Source organism: Xiphophorus maculatus, chromosome 2, assembly GCF_002775205.1.
Source record: "Xiphophorus maculatus strain JP 163 A chromosome 2, X_maculatus-5.0-male, whole genome shotgun sequence".
NCBI lineage: Eukaryota > Metazoa > Chordata > Actinopteri > Cyprinodontiformes > Poeciliidae > Xiphophorus > Xiphophorus maculatus.
In genome coordinates this window covers 26,977,783-27,003,875 of record NC_036444.1, presented here as the reverse complement: position 1 = coordinate 27,003,875, position 26,093 = coordinate 26,977,783, and the positions used below count along the sequence as shown (strand labels likewise).

At 42.7% G+C, this 26,093-nt stretch overlaps 1 protein-coding gene across 1 annotated transcript in view; it reads left to right on the top strand.

Moving 5' to 3' along the window:
* The window catches only part of LOC102223486 (microtubule-associated protein 1B-like), a 75,603-nt gene extending 50,521 nt beyond the window's left edge, over window positions 1-25,082 (top strand). The window contains exons 3-7 of the mRNA XM_014471882.2: window positions 4,507-4,589; window positions 4,759-4,896; window positions 6,630-17,988; window positions 19,444-19,676; window positions 20,638-25,082. Coding sequence (XP_014327368.2) covers window positions 4,507-4,589; window positions 4,759-4,896; window positions 6,630-17,988; window positions 19,444-19,676; window positions 20,638-20,793 — 11,969 coding nt within the window. The 3' untranslated portion in view covers window positions 20,794-25,082. The remainder of the gene's footprint in view (window positions 1-4,506; window positions 4,590-4,758; window positions 4,897-6,629; window positions 17,989-19,443; window positions 19,677-20,637) is intronic.
* Window positions 25,083-26,093: the final 1,011 nt, after the last annotated feature.

Genomic DNA, 26,093 nt, shown 5'->3' with positions numbered 1-26,093 from the left:
TTATTTTACCTGCAACAAATAACCTTTCCAATATTCCTGATTGTGCAACTCCAACGCTAACATTAAAGCAGCCGCACAGGTTTTGACCTCGTGCTGACATTGGTGTCACTTTAGCAAAATGAGATGCATCGTTAACCTCTGTTGTTTCACATTTAAAAACAACCTACTTTTTGTTATTAAGCTTTTGCATTTTAATCTGGAATTTGCTAGATCATCCGGTTTTTTTGTCTCAGTCAGTCAAACCTCGATGAACATCTCAACTCTGCCCTAGATGGTGGGACTCTGGTGACTCTAGATTTAGCATCTGGATGAATTTCTTTAACCTGAGGTCTTAAAATTCCTTGAACCGCGCGCCCCGCTGCTCTCGTTTTGGAGCGCGTTATCTGGAGCAGCGCAACGGCCGGCCCTCCTTCAGCCAGCGTTCCCTTTCAGCTTTGGGTTTTCTTTTTCTTTTTTTTTTTTAAAACCAAGCGTTCTCGTTTTGGGAGTTCAGACGTGGGTATTTATATCAAACGGGTCAGCTGAGGAAGAGCCAAAATGAGCACAAACACCCAGCTCCGTCTGACGAACGACCTTCTTCCTCTGGGCCTGGCCGCGATGCGAGCGGGGCTGAGGGCGACGCCGGGAAGACAGCGAAGAGTTCAGCTCACAGCCGCTGACAGAAGCGGGGCAGATCGCATCCAGAATCATGCGCGCCACCAAAGTTGTTATAATAAGACAGACAAAGCTTTCCAGAAGCGGGATATTTTTTCACGTCAACATGTTCTCCTCGATTCAACATCAATATAGTGTAGGACCGATTACTTTCATTATTTTTTTTTGGATAAGCCAGTTATTAATTGGATAGCAAAAGGAGCATAATAGGAATTTATTTTACAGAATTTGAACTGGTTGAAGCTAAAAATGTCACCTGAGGAGATCTGGGTAAAAGATATCTACAGATGAAGACGTTTTCTTTCATCTTAAATGCAAAATGTGTACATGTTTGTACAGTTTTGGCTTAATTACTGCTACGAATATGTTGTTCTTTAAGCAAATAGCCTTTGTTTTTTTTAGAGTGAATCATCCAGTTAGCGAATAATCGTAGTAGATGCAATTAATCTTCAACTGATTCAGTAAGAAGGAATCATTTCAGCCCTTGTTACCATCACAACCCTGTTATTCAGAAGTTAGTTCAGAAAGCCGAAGCTTCGATGTTGAAGGTACTTATTGTAATTTGGTGATGATTCTGACGTTGAGCTCTGGGTTTGAAGGTTGCGTGATCTAAACCTGGAGAGAAATTGTTGTGGTGTCTACTTCTACGAAGATTTGCACCAGTTTTAAATATTTTCCAACTGTAAATTATTCATTTACTGGCAGAGTGACGGGCGGCAAATAAGTTGGAATAACAGTCTTATGATGCTTTTCTTTTGATTGATGGATGGCAACAATTGCATTGCTGAAGTCTTTGTACTTTGGCATTGTGTTAACACGCAAAGTACTAAAACTCCAATTTTATGAAAAAGAATTGAAAAGTCCTTAATTAATCCCACAGTGAGGAAATTCACTTGTTACAGCACAGTAACTAAATATACCCCATTGAATATAATAAAGTATATATAAAAGACATATTAATAAAGTCTCTACCAATAAATTAAACTGTTAAATCGCAGGATTTTAGATTATATAATAAATAAATACAGAATTAGACATGGTCTGCACCTGCTGATGGTCAATTAATTACATTTTCAGCAGTAGAGTTGTTTCAAAAAAACTCACTAATTATCTAAAAAAAACTATTTCATAAAGAAAAAAAGTTTTAAAAAATGACTTAAAAATATTGAACCGTTATTATTTAACTTAACTTAAAAATAACTTTTAAAAATATAATTTCAATTCAAAACGCAGCTGTTTGCCGCTCTGTCAGCCCGGTTACTAAGAAATCAACGTTACCAGACCTTTTTGATCTCCTCTGTCGCTATTCAGCTGCACAGAAAGTGTGTTGGCGCATTCATTTTAAGTGGAAGTGAATATGAACCTGATCTGAGAGCAGTCAGTCCCCTCCGGTGGCCACGGCTGGTGGAAACAGCAGCGTTTCAGACAGAGCGCCATTGTTGCTGTCGTGTCCTCTTGTACCAGTCAGCCCAGCCGCCCAGCAGGCAGCCATCAGCAGGAGCTAATGCGGTCTCTTCTCCCTCAGTTCACCTGAGAAAGCACATCAGGGAGTCAGAGGGCCATTCTGTCGCTGGGGTAAAATGAACTGATCCTCACATAGCCGGGGGGCGCGTAAAGATGAACTTTTTCTTCCGGTTTTCTAGTCTTTGTTGTCTAAATCAGTGTTTTTCAAAGTGGGAGCCAGCAGGGGGCGATATCAGGGGCTCAGAATGTTGGAGAGAAGAAGAGAAAGAAAAATGCACGAATAAAAATACTAACTAGTAGTATTTTTTTTAATCATACATTTTTTATTATATCTTTTAGTCATAAAATACTCTGTTTTCCAATCAATATTATAAAATATAATTTATTTCTTTATCAAGCTGCTCTGTTCGTCAAGCTAGCATGACAAGCACAGCTAGCAAGTGCGAAATGGACAAGTTTCTGACAAGGGACAGACAGAAGGAGCCGTCCTGCAGCCCTGCTGTGGAGGACTCTGCTGAAGGAAACCTAAGAACTCACGGGAAAGTATGATGCAGCATTATGTTTAAGATTTTTTTTATAATTATTGAATAGTAAAAAAAAAAAGTAAGAAAAGACACATTCTTGTTTTGTTTTTTGTTTTTTTTTGCTAAGGGGGTCCCAGGCCTGAGTCTAATGGTGTTTGAGAAGCCCTGCTTTAAAAGCATACATACTGTGAAACCAGACACATCTGTGGCCCTATTTCTGCTGAAGTATCAGTATCTGCAGGTCCTGCTTCTTCTGTTCACTCTTTGACCATCACTGTGATTAGATCAGCTCTCATTAACCACGCTATGCACAAGCCAGCAGATTAAAAATCTTTTTTTTTGTCAGACATGATGGTTTTAAGGTGTATTTAATTAGGATTTTGTATGACAGACAAACGCAAAGTGATAATCATCTGCTAATCTGCAATTTATTGAGACACTCATAAGTCAGAGACGGTAACCGATTGAGTGCGAAATCATTTCTTTCATGGATGAAATTACTTCTGAAAAGGTTCAGTGAGCCCCAAACTGCTGATTGTCCTCATTTTTTCAAAAGACTGATTTTTTATTTTCTCAGGCTGTCATCATTAGCTATAGCTCTTTGGAAATGCCCGATCTGATGAAATAATATACAACATGCTTTCAACATCGGTGCTGAGAATAGACATTTCAGACAAACTCTAGAGCTGCCAACTCAAGGAAAGTGCTGAATGTCGTCAATGAACTCTTCTTAATATCTAGATTGTGCTGAAGCTTAGGAGAGTTAAAAAGGTTACTTCATCTCAACTCTTTTAGCCCTAAAGGGATGAAGTTTTTAAAATAGCTATATAGAGAGCTATAGAGAGGTACAGAAAAAAATTATTCTATAGAGAATCGCAATTGCTAGTCCTGGGAATTCCAAATCGATCCAAAATGCTGAAAAATCCATTTTAAAATACGTTTAAATTGTACAACTTTGCTGGTCGCATACTGGATATCACATTAACATCCACTTGGTCACCATAGAAGGACGCCTTGCCCACTGTATGCATTTTGAAAAATGCTTTCATACTTTATTTAACCATCCTGCGGTCTTAAGAGACAGGTCCATTGGACACTGCCAGCTTTTTACCCGGTGCGCGGTTCACTGAACCGCACTTTTACAAGGTTTTTTTGTGTGTTGTTTCGGAAACTGGCGGTCTGACGGGACACTCTCCCCCGCTTCACCTGCTGTCCTACTGTGAGATTTGCTGTGCTTCTCCCTAGCATCACGCTAAGACCACAAGAGGGTTAAGAAACAGCCAGGCAGCCAGATTAGCTTAAGGCTGGTAATTTAAGTTACAGAATTTGGTGCACAAACCTATTTTTGCTCAAACTGATTGAATTTGGTACAGTATGTGGAACATTATGGAATTGTTTTAAATAACTGTTCTATTTGTTTCCACTGTCTTCTCCTCTCGTCAGTGCCATAAGACGGTTTGAACAGAAAAATTGGTTTCTGAATTGGAAATCATTTCTGATTCGAATCGCTACACACTGAAAGATTTGCATCTCTAATTATATGCAGTTTAACTGGATGCAAAGTGTGTAAACGTCTTTCTGGTGTGGAGTAACCAACCAGTGACCTCTTTCCTGCTTCTTTTCTAGCACTGAGGCACAAGTGGGTTGATTGCCTCTTTATAGGGATTGCCCCACATAAGGTGGAAATGCCAGTATAGTAAATCTTCCTCACACTCATGGCTGGATGTGCTCCAACAGGAAGTCTACACCCCACACAGGCTAAGGTCTGACAACCTGCCAGGCAGATTGTTCGCCATCAGGCCTGTGCTGCTTCCGGTCTGTCACCCTGAAACAATAACGCCATGTTTTGCTTCTCATCTTACAGGAGAGCGGACTCTGCACCATAAAAGTGATGTCCTAGAGATCGTGGTGCTTGTGAACCCGTCAGACGACACTGTTGTATCAGAGGTGAGATGGACTCTTCCTGACGACGAAGAAGTTTTAGAACAAAACCAAGCACTCCTAATTTTCTTGACGCTTCTGCTAGATCTCATTAATCCTGACACGGTTATCGTGCCACTACTTCTTTAACTGTCCTCACTGTCGCTTTCTCTCCATTTCTTTCTCTTCACCCCAGATCAAGTCTCTCGTGACAGATTCTGCAGGACACAAGCTGCTGGTCTTGAGCGGCCAGAGCTCGGATCACGGTGGCCTTCTTCTCCAGACCGGAGTTTTCACCCATCAGACCTTTTCACAGATCTTTGCTGATCCTTCAGTGAGTCTCTGTCGCAGCGTTTGCACCATTTTTATGACTGCAACCTCAACCGTCAACGTGTTTTTGGGAGATTTTATGCAATAGGCCAACTCAAAGTTGTACAACTTTTAGAAATTCAAGTAATAGCAAGTCCATGGTAACAGGGCTGAAACGATTAATCGGATTAATCGTGCCGAAACAATTATTGAAATAATCCTCAACTAATTTAGTGATCAATTAATCATTTTTAGTCTTTTTTTTTTGCTGAAAGAACATATTCAGAGCAGTAATTAAGTCAAAACTGTACAAAAAATATATACAAATATACAAAGAACTTTGTAAATACATTCTGCCCAACCCTACAGTTTGGACAGACAGTGGCACAGTTTAAGTTTCACCTGGTTCAAATTCTCTAAAAAAAATACATCTTTTGTTTTTCAATCAATAATTAATTAATCCAATACAGTCAAGAGATTAGCCCTACTTTGTATTGACGACCTTGCTACAGCTGTATTTCACATGCCCTGAAATACAGTATAATTTATAGTATAATGAAATACATTGAAATACAGTAGTGGCAGCATAATGCTATGGGGAAGTTCTTCTTGATGGGGGCAAATCAGCTGCAGAAAACTGATCGGATGACGGATGAAGCTAAAAACAGAGCGACCCTGGAAGGAAAAGCGACCCTGGTGCTCCTCTGCGTTGCCATGGTGACACCATCGCATTTAATTGACTCCTTCTGAGGGACACTGGCTGAACGGAGAAAAGGAGCAAGCGAACTCAACAGGAGCCAAACTTATCATTATTCTGTCTGGATGGTGAGACTATATATCCTACATCAACACAAGGACAGATTCATTCAGCACCAACTATCAGCTGAATGAACGCAATCTACCTTAAATTAAATATTTGATTTGTGAAATATGACCAGGACAGGCGTCCCAGGATGAAAACAAAAATAACTCTGTTAGAACACAAATAAAAGGTCTCGGCTTTGGCAGACTGAAAGACATTTAGTCATATGCAAAAATATTCACATTGTCGTATTATAGCAGAATAAATTCTACTGCACATTACCCTGAACACACCATCCTCACGCAGCAAGGTGGTGGCAAGACCACGCTGTTTGGGATGACATAACAATGGAATGGTTTAAGTTATAGTATGCTCATGTAATAAAAAGACATAAATCCTTTGAATAAGGAATTTGTGTACAGATTTGAAGACTGGTACTCCCAGACCCTGTACAAGAATGTAACAGGAAAACTGTGCATTTATTAAGAATAGACATATCAGACTCACAATTCAAGCGATGTGCAAGTGCGTTGGATCACTTTTTAAAATTATTATTTTTATTATTATTAATTTTAGATTCGTTACAATACAAAGAACAAAGAAGAAATAATCACTTTTTTAAAAATGTAAATAAGGTACACTTGTATTTAACATTTCAAAAGACAGACAATTTAGAATACAGTATATCAGTGCAGAAAAACAGCTGTGCAATAACAGCGAAAATGTTATTTAGAAAATAGGTAAAAACAGAGTGGGTGATTGTGAAAACTCCAGCATGTGTAAAGACTTTTTGAGTTTGTTGGGAGGAGTGATGGTTATAGAGTCCGACAGCTGCTGGGAGGAAGCACCTGCGGTAATGCTCCTTTGTGCATTTAGGATGCAGCAGTCTATCAGTAATTTTCCGCGTTAATGTATGCCAACACTGACTACAATATGCTCTGGTGTCTTTTCTGCAGGTCAGTGAATTGCTGGGAACAGCAGCCCCCAAGCAGCAGGCAACACTCACCGTGTCCTGCCGTGGGGAGGTGGGCTGGAGCTCCGTGGGACAGCAGCAGACCCTGCGGGAGTTCCTGGAGTACAAGCTAAACCCAGAGCTTGTTCTCCCCAAGATGGAGGGTGTCACAGAGTTCACAGAGTATGTCTCTGAAACTGTAGATGTCCCCTCGCCTTTCGACCTGCTAGAGCCCCCCACCTCCGGAGGCTTCCTGAAACTGTCGAAGCCATGTTGCTACATCTTTCCCGGAGGACGGGGAGACTCGGCGCTCTTTGCTGTGAACGGCTTCAACATCCTAGTGGACGGAGGCTCTGAAAGGAAATCCTGCTTCTGGAAACTGGTCCGTCACCTGGACCGCATCGACTCGATTCTGCTCACTCACATCGGCGCCGACAACCTCCCGGGTATCAATGGGCTTCTTCAGAGAAAGATCGCAGAACAGGAGGAGGAGCAGTCACAAGGCTCCACAAACTACAGCGACTGGATGAAAAACCTGATTTCTCCAGAGCTTGGTGTAGTCTTCTTCAACGTGCCAGAGAAGCTCCGTTTACCAGAGTCTAATCTCAAAGTGAAACGCAGCATCGAAGAGGCCTCGCTTACTCTGCAGTACCTTAGTAAACTAGGAATCAAGCCAGAGCCCCTGTATCGAGTGGTCAGCAACACCATCGAGCCCATTACACTTTTTCATAAGATGGGAGTTGGGAGGTTAGATATGTATATTCTTAACCCAGTAAAAGATAGCAAAGAGATGCAATTTTTAATGCAGAAGTGGGCTGGCAATAGCAAGGCCAAAACTGGCATTGTGCTGCCCAGTGGGAAGGAAGGAGAAATATCTGTGCCCTACCTGACATCAGTTACAGCCTTAGTTGTGTGGCTACCTGCCAGCCCTACAGAAAAGATCATCAGAGTGTTGTTCCCTGGGAATGCACCACAAAACAAGATCTTAGAGGGGCTGGAAAAACTAAAACATCTCGACTACTTGAGGTATCCTGTAGCCACGCAAAAGGACATTGCTTCAGGAGCTCCTCCATCGGTTATTAAACAAACAAAGTTAAAACAAAGAACAGATAGCAAAGAAAGTCTCAAATCTTCCCCTAAGACCACAGCAAAGACCTCAAAGAAAGAAACTGATGGACAGGATGATGTGTCAAATGCAACAGAAGCAAAAAGTGACTCTGTAAAGGAAAATATTGTAGAGAAAAAAGAGGAAAAGAAGCCAACCAAAACAATAAAATCTAAAACTGAAGTGCCAGAAAAGAAAAAACTGAAAGAGAAAACTGTGAAAAAGCATTCAAAGGAAAGGGCGTCAAAGATGGATGAGAAGAAAGACAAAGAGAAGAAAGAGATAAAGAAAATAAAGAAAGATGATTCTGGCAAAAAAGATGACAAGAAAGAGGCCAAGTCCAAAGAGGACAAGAAGAAGGATGGATCCAAACTTGAGCTGAGAAAAATCACCAAACCTGACCTGAAACCTCTCACACCCGAAGTCAGAAAGACCTTACATAAAGCGAAAGCGTCAAGTAAAACCAAGACAATAAAAAGCAAAGCCACAAAGGCTGAACCTGCTGAGCCCAAAGCAGACGGAGTAAAGCCTGTGGTTGTTAAACCCGAACCCAGTGAGAAAAAAGCTGCTGTTGGGGGTACAACAGCTGTATCCACACCTGAAGACCTCAGCAAGGATTTCGAAGAACTGAAAAAAGATGAAGGAAAAGCTGTATCAGCAGAGCTACCTGTGAGTGATAAGGTTTCCCCTGGGCCAATAGCAGAAAGTCTAATCCAAGAGAAGGCCAAAGCGCCAGATGCAGTTTCAGAAATCCCACAGAAACCAAAGTCCCCTGAAAAGGCAGCGTCAGCTCCAGATGCAGAAGCAAAAGCTGAAGGGAAAGACAAAGAGTCAGCTCAAGAGAAAGAACTAGAAGAAGCGCAAATATTTGAGGATGAGGGAGCTGCATCTCAGGATGAGGAAGAGTTGGAGGAAGAGTCCCCCGCTGCAGAAAAGAAAGCCCTGGAGGAAGAAGAGGAGGAGGACATGGGAATAGGTGTGGATGAAGATGAATCTAAGTGGACAGAGGCAAAGGACGATGGACTTGACAGGAAACACGAGACAGAAGAAATGGAGAAATCAGAATATTTGTCCAACAAAGCTTTGACAGCACAGCAGTTCCAAACGACTCCATCCAGGAAAGAAGAGGAGGAAAAAGAAGCAGGGATGGAGGAGGAAGAAGAAGAGGGGCTGGAGAAACCTGAACTGGAAGAGGTAGAGGACTTAGACGTGATAGCAGATGAAGAGATCAAAGTCAAGCCTGAAGATGAGGCCGAAAACAAAACAGGTGAGATTCCCTCTGCGGTGCCTATGGAAGGAGCCGCTGCAGCTGAACCCGTCTTCTACATCCAGGACGAGATGATCCCTGGCTACTCTGAGACAGAGCAGACCATCTCTGATGAGGAGATCCACGAGGAGGCAGAAGAGAGAATCCCTCACCTCCAGTATGACGTTGGTGTCTACGATATCTCTGTTCCAGATCAGACGGATTCCTTTGTGGACATTCATGGAATGCGAGAGATGCAGGCAGCTGCCATGGTAGAGAAAGGTTTCATTCCAGGTGTGCAGGAGCAAGTCTCTGTTTTCACCAACATCATCACTGCTCCCCTTGCAGAGGAGGAGCATGTGTCCTCTGCAACGTCCATCACAGAATATGACAAAATGTCCTCCTTTCCTACATCTATTGCGGACGATCAATCAGTGGCATCTGTTGTCGCACCCCATGCTGAGGAAATGCTCAAGACCCCGGCTTCTTCTTCAACGGCAGTAAGCACATGCCAAGGCAAAGAGCAGCCACCCTCTGCAGGAAGTCTGTCACCACCTTCCTTAGAAGAGGACAAACTGTCCAAGTCTCCGTCTAATGATTTACAGCTCCCTATTGCAGAGGACAAGATGGTAACTGAAGCTCCTGACAAGACAGAAGAGGAGGAGGAAGAAGATGACGAAGAGGAAGAAGAAGACCAAACCCCTAACGTTGACATTTCTCTTGAAAAACTTCAAGAGGGTTATGCTGCATCTCAAATACTGCAGAGCAAAAAAACAGACAACGAGGAGGTTTCTGGCAGTAGATCTCCAGAAAAGACTCGCCATGACATCAAACCAGACCATCTACCAGTGGAGGAGGAAAACATCGATGCAGTAGCTCCTAAAGACATTTCCTCTGTTGTGCCTACAAGACCCTTTGGATCTGACTCAGTAACCTCAGAGAGCGAAGAGCGCTGCTTCAGTCCGGATGACATCACTGTGAAAATGGCGTCTCCTCCACAGTCCGGACCCTCGAGTGCTGCTCAATCTCCAATTCATCAGTCTCCAGTAGAAACCAAGACAACTGTTTTCCTGGATTCTGAGTTGCTTAAGGAGGAGGCACTTTCTGAAGAAGTCACCACAAAGGACAGCCAAACCAAAATGAAGGATGACCAGGAAAGTGAAAAGCAGAAAGAAGTAGAGAGACAGAAAGTAGGCCAGTTTGAAGAAATGTCTGGAAGATCTGAGGATGAATCATTTGAAAGGGACATTAAAGAGGCTGTAGTGGTAAAAGAGACAGAAAAAGATGTTACGTCAGTGCCAAAAGTAGAAGGAAAACAGGCAGAATTAATGTCTGCAGTTGCATCGTCTTTAACAGAAACTAAACTACCTGTTGGGGCCAAAGAGGATTCCCTCCCATCATCTGACAAAGAGGATCCTTTCAGCCGTGCCGGAGAGGAGGAACCTAAAGTGCCTGGGTCAAGTAAATTCCCAGAGGAGAAAAGTAGTTCCTTAGCTCACGATAAAAAAGATGATGATGACAATGATGATGATGATGACAATAAATGTGCTATTAAAGTCACCAGTGTTGTGCATGAAAAAGATACGGATGAGATCCCCGGTCGCAAAGAACCCAAGGAAGAAGAAAATCAGAAATCTGTCATTCAGGAATCGGTTTCAACCGTGACGTCCGTCATGGATGAGAAGGCAGAGAAAATATCCACAAAGGAGGATATTTATGACACTACACCTACTAAAGAAGGAGCAAAGGATACTGGAGCTATTGAGGAAGCTATTAAATATGATCACAAAGAGACAGAAAAAGATAAGACCAAAACCAATGAGCCAGTACAGAAAGAAGCTGTGCCTTCTGAGGGCAAACAAGTCAAAGATGAACAGACAGAGGAAGATGGAAAACAACAGCATAAACTTGACCTCAAAATTGGTGGTGACTTAAAGGAAATAGAGGTGGAAAAGGGTGATATTTCTGATGCAGAGATTTTAAAAGATAATGAGAAGAAAGAGATGGATACTTTTCATATTAAGACCCATGAAAAAGATGTTGAAAAGGTTCAGCCATCAGATATCAGTGATGTTAAGGAAGAGAGCCAGGGGGAGGGAAAGACAGATGATGTGCTATTTTCTGAGTCTTCCAAAGAAGAGACGAAAAAGGAGAAAGACTCAGACATCAAACTACAAGAAGAGCAGGAGGAGGAAAAAGAAGTGGTAAAACAAGATGTGTCACCCACTAAGCCCCTTACAGATCAAGGAGAAGAAGAGACGAAAAAAGATGAAGAAATTAGTGATGCACACAAAGCCCCTTTTACCAAGAAAGAAGATGATGAGCAAGAAATTAGTACAGATGCAATCTTGACATTCAGCCACACCCAAGTAGAGAAAGACATAACAGTGAGTCAAGAGATCACTGCAGACAGGTCAGCAACTGAACAGGAAGAGAAAATCTCAAAGAAGGAAAATATTCCATGCTCTGAGCCTTGCCAGGAAGAAAATAAGGATCTAACTACACTCAAAGATGATGCATCCCTATTTAAACCTACGGTAGAAGAAGACAATAAGCAGGCCATGAAGATAGAAGATACTATGGCTGTTCAGTCCAGTACGTTTGAGGAAAAGGAACCAAGTAAGGAAACTCCTGTCGGTAAGCCAACAACTGAAGAAAAAAGAGAGCACAAAGAAAGTAAAGACACTGAAGATGCAGTCAAAGTTACCAAAATGGACAAAGTGCCTAAAAATATAGGTAAAGATGCTGAATCCTCCACTACAACAACAAGCAAAGAAGCAAAAGAGACGCTTCAACCTGAAAGACCCATCACAGGAGAAGAGCAGCAGCAGAAAGCACATGAAAATGTCACATCTGCTGTCAAAGCACCTCCAATAGTAGAAGACGACGCAATAATAAGTGAGCATGTACCAGATGTCAAAACAATCAAAGATGAAGCAACCCCAAAGGACGTTGGTAATGAGGCTACTCCCACGATACGAGATGAACAAGACAAAGAAGTCAGTAAAGATCTTTGTGGAGTTGACAGAACAGCAGAGGGAGCAAAAGAGACAGTAGCAGAGAAAGAGGAGGCAATCCCTATCAAACTGTCCAAAGAAGAACAAGCGACAGCTCACGATCATGGTGTAGATATCCTGCACTCCAAGGAGGAGAAAGATACAGCTACGGACACAATTTCTGACATGAAACCCAGCAAAGAGCAGGAAACTGAAAAAACGGCAGAGGCAGAGGAGCAGAAGAAGGTTGAAACCAAGGATGGTGCATCAGATTTAAAACTGGACAAAGAGGAGACAAATAAGACGATGATAGAAGAACCTGATGTTGAAGTAGTTAAGGTTAAGAAAGAGGATGAAAAGATTGATGTTATTGAATGTGTTACTGATAAAAAGGAGAAAGAAAAGGACGCTGCTGAAATTTCTAAGGATGGAAAGGTGGAGGATAAAGGAGATGTTTCTGTGAAACAACCCCAGGAGGACGTTACTGACCAAAAACTCATGTCAGAACAAATGAAGGACACCACTGAACCACTCTCTGACACAAAAGACAAGGAGTCATCTAAGGTTGAAGCTCTTAAAGAAGAAAAAGGTGAAATGAAGCAGGAGAGTCAGGTCATCAAGGAGACGCACATTCCAACAACTAGCATCACAGAGGAGAACGATAAGTATCCCATTCTGTCAGAATCCAAGATGGATGATAAAAAAGAAACAAGTGTTGGTGATGAAAATGCACTTGAAGAAGGTTCTGATAAACTGTCTGGAATCCATCCAGGGAAGGAAACTTTCTCAGAAGGAACACAACAGGGATTTGTGCTGAAAGATGACATTGGTATGTCTTTCCGAGAAATCCAAGGGGAGCCACAAGAACAAGAGGAAGAATTGAAGGTCATTAGTTCAGAAGAGAGGATGGAGAGAGAAAAAGACGATGCGCATGTTGCCGAGCTGAGCAAAGAACAGAAAATGGAGAAAGAGCAAGAGAAGGACTACACTTATGAGACCGAGGACATTAAGGAAGAAAAACCAAAACCAGCTGAAGATGTGAAGATGGTTCAAGAAAAGGATGCTGTATGCATAAAAGTCGATGTCACAGAGAAAGCAAAGCCCGACTACATTGAAGCAGATCAAACTAAAGAGGAAAAATGGGAGAAAGAGGAAGTGCAGGAGAAAGACCAGGACAAAGGCATCAAACAACCTTCTCAGGAAATATCAGGAGAAGCAATGTTGACCCCCAAGTCAGATCACAAACCTGCATTTGTGGTCCAGTCATCAGATGAAGACAGAGAGGATGAAGAAGAGGAGGACATCTGCATGGGAGGAGCGGGTTCCCGACCTTTGTCAGTAGAGTCAAGAAAATCTGACCATGATATTTCCTCTGTGTGTGTGACTCTAACGCAGACTCCCCAAACAAGTGACCAAACTACGCCTGCTGCATTTCAGCTTCCCGCGGTGATCATACCCACTCTGACGATGCAGGAACCCTCCCTGGATGAGGACATCAAAGACTCTGGAAAAGAAGAAAGCAGACTTGCACCTGAAGTTGACAAAGATGTTGTGAAAACAGAAACCACAGCTGCTCCACTCGCCAAGCCGGAGTCGACTCTTGATATTGTTACATCAAAGGAGGAGGAAGCAGTTTGCAGTAGTGCAGCTGTCAAAGCAGAACCGGCATCACAAGCCACTGAGACAAAGCCCATGTTGTCAACAGTATCTAGTACCGACAGCCAACCAAGGAGCAGCACACTTTCGAGCACAGAGAGCCAGTCCAGTGTGGACGAAACATTCCAACAAGAGAAACGCATACCGTCTGAGCTGAGCTCAAGTATATGTGGCTCAGAAAAGAACAGGCCAGATGAGAAACAAGCAAAAGAAGCAGAACGGGAGATGGAAGGAGAAAGGGAGGTGGTATCTCCAGGACTGTCACAACCCTGTTCATATTTCCTGATTGATAAAGAATCTGAATATGCTAGAGACACCACCAGCAGTGTAAAAACAGATTCAAGTGAAAAAATGAGCTTAAAAACAGAGATTATAAGTGAAAGCCTCGGAGATGAGACAGAAACTTTTGGTGCATCTAAGTATGATCCAGATGAAAAGCCCATCCCTAAAGGCCAAGATCCAGAGAGAAGAGAAGATGCTGAGATTTCTCCAGGCTTTGATACCACTTCTGATATGTGCATTGATGATAACCGAAGAGCGAGCCAGGCAGAAAGTGGAGGAGCCATGTTTCTATTAGATGATCAGTACAAAGAAGAACCGCTGTCCTTCAGCAGAGTCGACTACAGCCCGGTGTCCCTCACAGAGAGCGAGAAGAGCAGCCACCACAGCCGAAGTGCCTCCCCTAGAGACGAAGACAGAGAGAAAGGCCAAGAGGAAGAGAGTCAGAGAGAAGAAAGAGCAGATTCACCTTGTGTTGACAAGAGCTATTTCTCCACAAACATGCAAGACAACAAAACATCCCAAGCTGCCGAGTCATACTCATTTACTACCAAAGAAGACAAACCTGAAAAATCAGAGAAAGAGAAAGAAGAAATGATGGAAGGAGGTGCTTCAACTTCTCAGATACAACCAACACAAGAGGGTGACATTGCTGACATTCAGCCTGCAGCCATCTCTTTAAGAGAGGAAACGGTTTCAGCTCTAAGGGGTCACGCAGACCTAGGGGCGACCGGTGGAACATTTGGAGAAATCACAGAGAAGGAGAAGACGGAAGAACAGAAAGAAAAGTATGCTGGGTCATTCAAATATAAAGAGGGAAGTTCTGATCGTCCGAAGGAGGAAGATGGCTCTCCATCTGGTCGGCATTCACCTGCAGAAAAAGACATTTTACCTCAACGCATGTCGTCTTCAGTGAGACAAGATCCTCCAGTTGATTCAAGGAGCGGCGCTACAGCCGCATGTGTGGGAGCTGATATCGATGACAATGTCCTGGCATCTGATTTCAGTAAAATTAGCAGCTCTGTTCCTTGTAAGTCTTTACATTTTCCAGAGAGAAAAGAAATCCTCGTGGACAAAAGGCTGCTGGTAGAGGGAGAGGATTTCAGTGTTGACGATGATGACGAGGAAGACGAAGAGGAGGAAGAAGAGGACATGTCGAGTGATATAGATATGGAAAAGGGAGCGAGGGAGCAGTCAGAAAAAGAAATGTGCCGACGCGGTTCTAATGACAGCACTAAGTTGGAGGAGACAGAGGACTCAAATAAAATGTCCCAGTTGTCTGAATCAGGTTTCCTCAAAGAGCAGTCAGCCTGTAAAACAACTCCTGATGTTGGCTCAGCTTCACAAGTCATAGACATGGGCAAAACAGATGGAGGTGACAAACAGGAGAGCACAATTAGAGACACAACAGCTTCAAAACCTGAGACAAAAAGTCAAGATTTAGACAGAACACCTAAAACAGATGAAGGCGGTATCACAGCAGAAGATACTCAAAAACATTCTGATGAAACAAAAATAGAACACAAAGACGAAGTAGATTATTTATTTGATCCGACAACAAGGTCGCCACCTATAGATCATGTTTCATCTGAAGCGCTAAAGGAAGATGACACCAACATTTTACATCCACCAGAGTCTCAGTTTGTGACAAAAGAAACAACAGAAGCAACATCTACGAGAACACTGATAAGCTGCTCTTTGACATCTGGTCATTCTGAGGAAATGCCCAAACCTACATCTAGTCCTCCGCTTTCTGACAGTGGGCTGAGCAAATCTGGAGATTTTTCTGAGGACAGCCAAGTTGGGCTGAATGTGGAAAAGAAAGAAACCTCTGGCCTCCCAGATGCCTCTGGACAGTCCGAGTCAAGTGACGTTAGGTATTTCAGCCAAAGTCGAAATCTTCAGTGCACAGACGTCATGACAGAACATGAAACTACTTCATCAGATATCTCCTACACCACCCTAACAAACTCTTCTTCAACATACTCCTCTACATCATACAGTTACTCATCTTCTGCCTCAACATCTGCTCTTTTCAACCAGGAGAAAGTTGCAACTTTACCTCAACCAACTTCTGAGGTATCTTTGGCCAAGGAGGAACTTCCATTTAAAGCGGCGTCCACAGGCTCGTGTTTCGGAGGTTTAAAGAGGGACGAATACCTGGAGGTGATGACAAAGCCAGCAGGAGAAATGTCCAAGCCATCGTCTGTGGACTCATCTGCCACTCCCAAGAAGCCTGAGGATCAAGAGCAAAACGCTGATATAAAGCAGAGTACTGAGATATCAACCTCCATCCCTGCAACTTCCCAACCAAACATAAAACCAGTAGCTTTCCCCGACAGTCCATCTATATCAGAAATTCACTTTGATGTCTCTCCTCTCCAAAGGGCTGACTCCTCTGACCAGGGGTCCAAGAACAAGGAGCCTGAAACACTTGAACTGGAGGACAGCACCCTGCCATGCCGCATTGAATGTCAAAAAATCCAAGTGTCTGACCCAAAGGAGGCTTTTTCCTCAAAGACTGAAATGTATTCAGCAGAGAGTACAGTTCAGTTCACAGAGGAAAAGACCATCACCATCACCTCTACCAGTACCGAGTCTCAACTTGCCGTGACAACAGAAACAACTCAACATGCAGCCTCAGTAACTCCACCAAGTGACATTGGAGCCACTCAAACCTCATGTGCCACAACAGATTTAAAGGATAAGACGACAAAAGGAGCTACTGAACATATGAAGGAAGACGTCCATATAGAGGAAAAAGAAATAAGTGGAAAAGATGAAAAGACAGAAACAATTAGCGACATAGGCACCAAACAGAAGACAGAAGAGAAGAAACTGGATGAAAAGACTTGTAAAGATGGAAGTATAGAAGATAGGAAAGAAACAACTGACCCTAAGGTGAGCGAAAACATAGAAACTGGGAAACAAGTGGAGGCAGAAAAATGGGAGGACAAAAGCTTCTTAGAGAAGCCATCAGTGAGGTTAGAAGTAAGGAGAAAGAGCAGCTTATCAGACTGGGAGCTTTTGCAGAGGCCTGAGGACTATCCAGGCACCCCTCCACCAGACTACGATGATGGAGACGAAGTAGCAGATGAGGAAACTAAGGAATGGGGGGCCACTTCTCATACTACGTCAGACTCTTACCACACAGAAGCACCTAGCAAAGCAGACATAAAGACTGGTCGTCCCTTTGACCTGAACACTGGAGCAACTTCTTCTGCCTACCCTGAGGCTTACTCGTCCTGCGAGTATAAACACCGCAAGGGTGAGCTTTCTCCCTCCTTCATCAACCCCAGTCTTCACCACCTCTCCAGCGACGAGGGTGAAGAGGACGGACACAGTGACCGCTCCCAGGAAGGAGACGAGGACGAGCACGAGCAACACTCAGTGAAAAGGAGGTCGCACAAGCACAGACGCCATCACGCTCAGAGTCACCATGGTGAAGCTGGACAGGGGACACACCAGGTGACGGGAGCAATGTCCTCTGGTTTGGCTGTCACATTAGCCGGGGAAGAGACGCCTCCGACGTCAGTCAGTGAGTCATTACCTTCACAGTCAGACTCTGATGTCCCTCCGGAAACAGAGGAGTGTCCATCTATAACTGCTGAGGGAAATCTGGACTCTGATGAAGATGCAGAGCATCTGCCAGTGGACAAATCTGCCTCTGGAGTTGGAAGCAGCCACCATGGATCTTCACCACGCTCGTCTCAGAAACCCCACGATCCCCTCCCGGCCCCTATAAAAGACCCCCTGCCCCATCCGCCCCATCCAGATGTCTGCATGGTCGACCCAGAGGCTCTTCTCAACGACCACAGCGGCACAGAGAAACTTCTGAAGAAGAAAGGCCTCAGAAAGGGCAAACCAAAGTCAGCCTCTCCTGCTCGTAAGGGTGATGCCAGGAAGAGGTCTACTACTCCGGTGAAGTCCAAGGACTCCGGCTCACCTCGTTCCGCCTCCCTCAGGAGAAAGGACACAGACAGAAGCTCTAGACTGATCAAAATGTCTGAGACGCAAGGCTCGAGGAGTGAGCTCCTGAACCCTGGGAAAGGGTTGGTCAACGGCATCAAGAGCAGTTCAGGTGTGTTAAAGTCCACATTTCATTCAACATAGCATCACCATGAAAAATATGCAGATCCCAGACTGACTTAAATCTGATTCACATGTTATGTTAGATATAGTGGACGCACAAATAATTTCCCAGGCAGAGTTGAATACTGTTTTCTGTTCATGTCTTTTGATAAGTAAATCCGATTTGTGATTTCAAAGTACTGAATTAGGACACAAGACCTTTCCCCGAAACTCTCTACATTGTGAAGTGCCGATTGTCACGCCATTAAAGGCAAAATTATATCAACTGGTTTTTCATTCAACTTATTCCAGCAGTCTTTCGGTATCAGTAAGCACAGATTGCTGCTACACCAACCCTGTGAAGTATAAAAGGGTTCTTGAAGAAGTCTTTGGTAAAACACTTCAACAACATCCATTTTAGTATGTCTTCAGTGAATCTTTACAAACAGAAGACTTTCAAGCTTCTACTATAAGAACCTCATAATACTGTGATTTTTTTTCTGCAACTGCAAAGGGTTTATACTTTTGACATGCCATTTTATATTTAAATATGTATAAACAACTAAAGTAGTTCATATTTCAAAACGGATTCTTTTACATTTTTTGCGGTCTTTGTAGAGATGCCCGTCTCGTTTTCATTGTGAATGAGTCAGATTAACTGCCTTACACAGCAATGTTTGATTCAGACATTTTCATTTGGCACTCAAAAGCAAGAACATGTTTATTTTACAATACATTATCACTATCATCAGTAAATAGTTACTCAAAGAGTACTCTTATTGTTTATAAACACATATAGGAAGTATACAGCATTCACAAAATAGAATAACAGAATTATTTCTACACATATGAACCTCGAACTTATTTATACCTCCAACAGATTTAGATTTGACCAATATCTGTCTTCTGACTGGAAGTGACATTCATGCTTCAGAGTGGCCCAGCCACAGTGCTGATTTGAAACCACCAGAGAATGTATGCAGTGAGTTAAAGATTAGGGTGATGTATGGAGGTCTTCTAACCCTGGAGCTCATCACCAAAGATGTGTAAAAGCTGGTCAGCAATCAGAAGCTGACGCTGTAATCCCAATAAGGATTTTTTCATTGACATTAAGAAGTAAATAAATAATGTTTGACATGCCATTTTAGAAGGCTACTTTATATTTTTTTCCTTTAAAAATGTATACTACTTTTATGTTTTATGATCTTTTGAGAGATGGCCGTCTCATTTCCTGTCAGAGAGAATCTTATTGGTTGAATATAAAATGTTTAAATTTAAACTTCTCAAAAGGTTGGAAGTTGTCTATTTGGCTGCAGTGACTCAGAAAGTCTCATTGGCTTGGTAGTAATGTAGATTATATGACGTATTTTGCTGAGGTTTATGTGCAAATTGGAAGTAATTAGTTCAGTTGATAAATGAGCTGCTCTCCTTCGTTCCACCACTGTGTGTCTTCCCTCATATCCAGGAAACAGCTCCCAGAAAACTAGTACAGCTGTTCCCCCGGGACCGCCCGTGTATGTAGACCTGGCCTATGTGCCCAACCACTGCAGTGCCAAGAACGTGGACCAGGAGTTCTTCAAGAGAGTGCGGGCCGCGTACTACGTGGTGAGCGGGAATGACCCGGGAAGCGGAGAGCCCAGCCGTGGAGTTCTGGATGCTCTGCTGGAGGGGAAAGCTCAGTGGGGCTCCAATTTACAGGTACCTGAAACCTTCACATGTTCACATGAACACATGGAGACTGCAGTGTTTACAACAGTTAAACTCCTTCACATGTCGTCATGTAATAGCCTCAAATCTCAAAGTGTCTTATGTGATAAACCAACAGAGTAGAGCATGATTTGAACTTGAAAGTGAAATGACAACCTTTTTTTTTTTTTTGCTAAAAGCTTATTGAGCCCATCTCAGAGAGACAATACCTTCAGTCTGTAGTAGAGACGCACTGATCCGATATTAATATCTGTATCGGTCCTGATATTAAAAAAATATTCTAGATCGAATATCGGTGACACGGTGCCTGATCCATAAGGGCAGATCTTTTCAGTCTAATTTTACGCTTTGTACTCTGAGCGACATCATGCTTTATTATTTATTTTACATTATGTTTACAATTCTTCATTGCACTTTCTGAAAGCAGTTTGGTGGCCGTTTATTTTTAACATGTTTGACCAAACCTATTGTTTTTGTTTCATTTTCTCTATTTCTTTTTGCATTATCCGTTATATTCCTAATTGCACTGACTGAACAAATTGAAGTTGTTTTTACATGTTTGACCAAGCTTGTGAAGCTATGGGTGTATTTCAGGGTGATCCTCTGGTGCAGAGTTAGCAAACAAATCAGTAATTGAGTGCATTTATGTCTGTGTTGAAAAAGAAAAAAATGTAATTCAATTCAGCAGAGTTTTTCCTGTATCGGATCGCTATGGGCCGATGCTAAACCCCAGATATGTGTATCAGTATCGAAAGTGAAAAATATGGGTCAGTGCATCCCTAATCCATAGATATCGACATTTGCAGCTGCATTTTGAGTGATTGGACTCAAGGACATTTTAATTCATTGAAATTATTGGTTGTAATTTTGACTAAAACATCCAGATACTTTGCAAAGCGCCGAACATTCCCTCCTGTCGCTCTCATTAAACAACCCAATTGTGCTGTGACAGGTGACGGTGATACCGACTCATGACACAGAGGTTACCCGGGACTGGTACCAGCAGACCCACGAGAGACAGCAGGACCTAAACATCATGGTTCTGGCCTCCAGCAGCACCGTCGTCATGCAGGACGAGTCGTTCCCCGCCTGCAAGATCGAGTTCTGAGCTCCATCCTTCCCCCGACCCACTCCTCCATCACCACCGCCCGTCTCATCGTCCGGATTTTGAGCGAGAGCAAGCAGCGCTCGACGCTCCTTCAAACGCTTCTTACTGTATCGATCAGTCGCTGAAAACTCCTAGGCCTGTGATTTGTAATAGTTGGGGTTAGCGCGCAAAATAACGCTTGTGAGTTTCTTCGCTGACCTTGACACGGTTTTTGAGCTTCAATCCCATTCAAGAGCATTTAAAAACCCAACCACTGACAAGCACCGATTGGAAATCTGCTCCCCCCCCAAAAAAACACCTTTGAGATCTAAATGAAATCAGAATTTTCCAACATGACTTGCTTAAACAGTGACCTGCTAACAGACTGCACAGCCACCGTTACCATGAACACATCATTCAAAGCTCTCTTGTCTCTCCACAACACAACGCATCCTTTTCCAATCCAGCTCTCAGCTCAGTAGCATTTGTATGATCTTAATAACGACACAAATAGATGTTTTGTGACTAAAACCGCTCCTACCCGTCCTCTGTGGTTGAAGTTGTAGGAGGTTCCGCCCTCTGTCGGCTCTGTTTGAAACTGTTTTTCTTCTTCTCGGCTTTCACAGCTTATCCGCTGCATGATGCTTGCATTTGTAGCTCTGATGGTTTCCGTGAGCTGCGTAGGGTTAATTCTCTCTTTAGTCAACCCTCGGGCGTTGACAGCTTACTTCAGTCTTCGGCTGTCCGTGCTCAAGTGAACTCGGTGTAGGCGGCAGGCAGAGGAACGCTTCGACGTGATTCACGTGACGCTTCGTTAAATCTACGCCGTTGTCTTTGTTGCCGTATTTCTCCAGTACGCGTTAAGACTTATTGTTTATCAGCGCAGTAAATTTCAAACGAAGTGAGAAGAAGGTGAAACATTGTCGTCGTCTCCTTATGTTCAGTCACATTAAGCCATTTCTGTCAATACAACAGCAAAGTGAATTTAGGGGGACAGGCGGTGACCTGTGACAAATGTAGCAAAGCTCTTCTGCGCGGCCCCATCACTGGGAACGATATGGCGCTGGAAACTGCAATATTTGTATGATTGGGTTTATTTTACGAGAAAAACAAATGTGTGAAGGGTGCTGTGGGAGGCTGCTCTTACTCTACGTGCCTTTAGGTGGGGCTTTCAGAGAGCGGGGGATATTTTAGGGACGTGTCAGCCATTTTGAAGTAGAGCCACAAACAAGGGCGAGTCAAACCGACACAATTTTCAAATAAAAAAAATGATTCAACACACACTGAAGCCGCAGTTGGAAAATATCGTACGGAGTTGACTGCACACACTTTTCTAAAACAAAAGAGCTGAAGTTTCCAGCCCATCATTTACTTTTGAACCCGGGAAAATCAGGTTGGATCCACGTCGTCGTGGAGAGGAACGTCAGGCCAAATACAAACGCACTTTTCTGAAGCGGGAGAGGAGAGTTTAAATGTTGAGTTTTGTCTGCCGTGGAGGTGCAAGTTGTCAGTGCCGTCACAGGAGATAATTCATTTGTAGAGTCAAAGAATATGCAAGAACCAGACCTTCCCTCCCCCCCGACCGTAACGACACGGAGCAAAATCTGTAGAAAATAACCGCGTGTTGTAATTCCCAGGAAATGTTATAAAGCCTGAGCATGAATGATTTTTCTGTGGCTTTTGAAATGCAGGGATGTGTTAGGTGTAGGACTGTGTGTGTGAGCATAGGCCGGACATTTTTAATTACACTAAATGATTTTTCTTCTTTATAGGCGATTACATTTCTGTTAGAGCACTGCAGATTTCTCAGAATAGCATAATTTTAACGGATATGAAAGTTGTTTGGAGAGTTAAAGAGGCATTTAATTTTATTTTTTTGCTTAAATAAGAATTACATTTCAGCCAATATTTTTGCCTTCCTTTGTTTAGATTTTTGTCCTTTTGTCTATCATTTGTTGTTGATTGATTCAATCCTGAGCTTTGAACTGGCTCTAGCGTCACCCCGGACAAGCCCCCAAACTCCATATAAACAATTCTGCAAACCCAGTATTTCATTTTGTAACCCTCCAGGAAGTAAAATCATTGGTGGCGATAGCCTTGGGCGTCACAAGTTGAATTTTTATGCATCATGTTTTCCAGATTTGTCTCAGTCAAAGGGAATCCTGACGCCAACAAAAGCATTGGAAGGATAACTGTCCTCACAAATGTAATAAAAAAGTTTCATGTACCGCAAATTATGTTCTTCAATAGATTTGATCAAAGTGTTTTGAATGACTATGATCAAATATGATAACAGGTCTTTTAAAAACAATGAATTAACCTTTCAATTTAAAAACCTGTCACCAACCAACGCCAGAAAGTATGAGCAACTTTCTGGCGTTGCATGAACACTACGGGGTCCCCACTCTCCATTGACTGGATAAGCAAATAAGCACAAGAAAACTTTTTTGTTTTTTGTTATGTGCTTTAGGCATCCCCACGCCATATTACCCTGGGTGGACAGCCACATCACCCTGATCAAAAACCTCTGCTGCCATCAAGAGCTATTATTTAAGCAACCTTGTTGTTGTCACAGGCTTTTACAATTTATGAACAAGAAACTATTCTTGGCTTGCAAATTTTGAAACGACTCCACAGAAGGCAAGGCATCGTTGCTACCTCATGCTAGCAGGATACCAGCGCCAATTTCTTTTGCTGTAAAACTGGCTCATGACAGCACTGCACACCTCATCTTCCAAACCCGTGTGCTCCATCTGCTGTCCTTTAGTCGTAAATCAAAGATGGCTGGTGCAGAAGCTCATGTCTATTCATTGTAACCTTTGTCTCTACTTGTGATGCTTCAGGAAAAAAAGACAGCTTATTTTATCCCGCTGTTGATGAATTTGTTATTTTGATGCCGGTTGGGGGGGGGGAAAGAAAAAGAAAAAGAAAAAAAAAAAAAGCTGGGAACGCACAAACAAACTGTCTTAGTTTGGAAGGAGCTGGTTTACTGGAGGGCGTAGTGACGGGTCAAAACCAATACCTGAATGTCTGAGAAAAGGTCGTTTTCACTGCTTGTTTTGAAAATGTGGTCAGTTAGGAAGAGAAAGCTGCTTTTTTTTTGTTGTTGTTTTTTTCAATGCGTGCATTAGGTAATATGGATGGTTTGAGTTGTTGCAATGATTTGTTGTGAAAATGTTGTGTTTTAAGTTGGCAGATTCCAAATACTCGGCCTTGGGGTTCTCCAGGCCGCAAGAGAATGCTGTGAAATGCTCAATAATGAACTGTTCGCCCTCACAGGAGGTAAAATGTTCTGCACAGGAGATCCGTTTCCTTTTTCTGAATGTAGAGTTGGTACGACCACATGAATGCTGCTGGATTAAAAACAAAAATGGGCAAAAGAAAAAGGGAAAAAAAAAAAGTTTTTTTCCCCACCAGTTTAGATAAAAATTAAAGGTGGACAATAGATTTTTTTTTTTCTGGTTCAGGAACAACAAAACCTTTAAACTTGTTTCTTTTCCCACTACAAACATGTGAACTACACAAAAATAAATAACAGATAAATAACTGCAGCTGCAACTTTTTCCTGAATATGACTTGAAACACATGCAGACTCCAAACCCATACAGACGGAAACAGAAGAGCCACATGGTTCTATTAACCTTTACAGATCGCTCCGAACGAACAGACCTGACAGAAAACTAAACTACCCTGTCTTATGAAACCAACTTCAGTGACAAGCTCATACAAACTCCTGAAACAACACAAAAATACCGTCAAGCTACAGAAAGGACGAACAAAGTGCGTCTTTCGGTTCCGGGTCATGTCCATAGCTGCGCTAGGAGATTTCAGAAACAGCATCTGGTGTCATCTGTCCATCTAATCTCTCTGCATGTGATTTATTTAGTTATAATCCTGAATGTAACTGTTTAACATGAAGATAATAATAATAATTAAAAAAAAAAAAAAGACAGCGCTATTTTAAAGAGGTATATTTGAGAAAAAAAAATGCTTATTGTCTTAACTGGTACTGACATGAATTACAGTAATATAATCTCGGGCTGTGCTTTTATTGTTTGCCCTATAACATGTTGTTAAGAAGACGCTGTATTGGTAGTTCTGTTTGATTCTCTTTCTCTCTCTGTTTTTCTTTTTGGGGATGCTGGGGGGATTGCATTGTATTAATCTTGATTCAGTTTCTTTCTTCCTATGTGCAATATCAAATATCTCTCTGTCTCTTTAACTCTGACTGGTAAAACTAGAACTACTGCAGCTCCATTGTAAAAGGGAAACAGCCTGGTGATCATCAATTAAACTGCATTGAAATCTAATCCGTGTCTCCATCTGTTCTGTTGGACCGCCCCTTTTCTTATACGTCTAAGGAGAGGTCATACACAGGAACTGAGTTTTTAAAAGTAATTTCAAGGTGGGGGGAAAAAAAGAGCCCACTCATCTGCTGTAGCTCCTCTGACATTGACTTGGTCGACTCTTTCCTTGAGGCCCGCCCTCGTCGCACTGGAACCAGATCCCGCCGCTTGCTCCATTGGAAAAATCTGGATAAACAAATTCCAGAGAAGATAATCATTGTTCTATTTTGGTCCGCCAAATGGGTTTTTCCATCCACTGCTGCGTTCCTGGCCGTGCCATGCGTAACCACGGCCACGAGGTATTGTTGTTACCACTGGGAGCAGCTGATTAGCATCTCAAAAGCTCAGATAGTAACTGAACTACAACCCCAAAGCAACGGAGAGGAGCTGAAATGAGGCTCCGCGGATGCAGACCAGAGAGAGGAGGAGGTTCAAACCGTCTCTTCCGTCCAAAGGATCACATCTAGGGCTACAACGATTCCTCGAATGATTGGAGTAGGTCGATTATTAAAATTCCTCGACTAACATCTGCCTGGAAGCTTCGTTAAATTGTGTTTTATTATGTAGCGCACCGTGTTCCGCCTGGATCATTATTTGTGGTGGGCAGCGCTCTCACTTCTGCCTATGAGTTGTTGTGAAGTGCCAGCAGGATGAGGTTGAATTGTTCGGCGTTTTGTCAGAGTTTGGGGCAGATAAGCATTGTTGAATTGCGTGGCGCGATGGTTGGACTACGAGAGATTTTCTGTTGCCGGAACCGCGCCATGACGGTTTTGGAGCGAACGATTTGGATAGCGCAGAAAGAAAGAGAGAGAGAGAGATCCAATTCCTCGATTAATCGCAAAAATATTCTATAGAGTACTTGATTACGAAAATATTCTTTTTCAGCCGCCCTAATCACAAACTCGAGTCCCAACATCTCATTGCCCGGGTTTCTAACCGTTTAGCTACACAGAGATTTAAAGTAAATGATGAGGA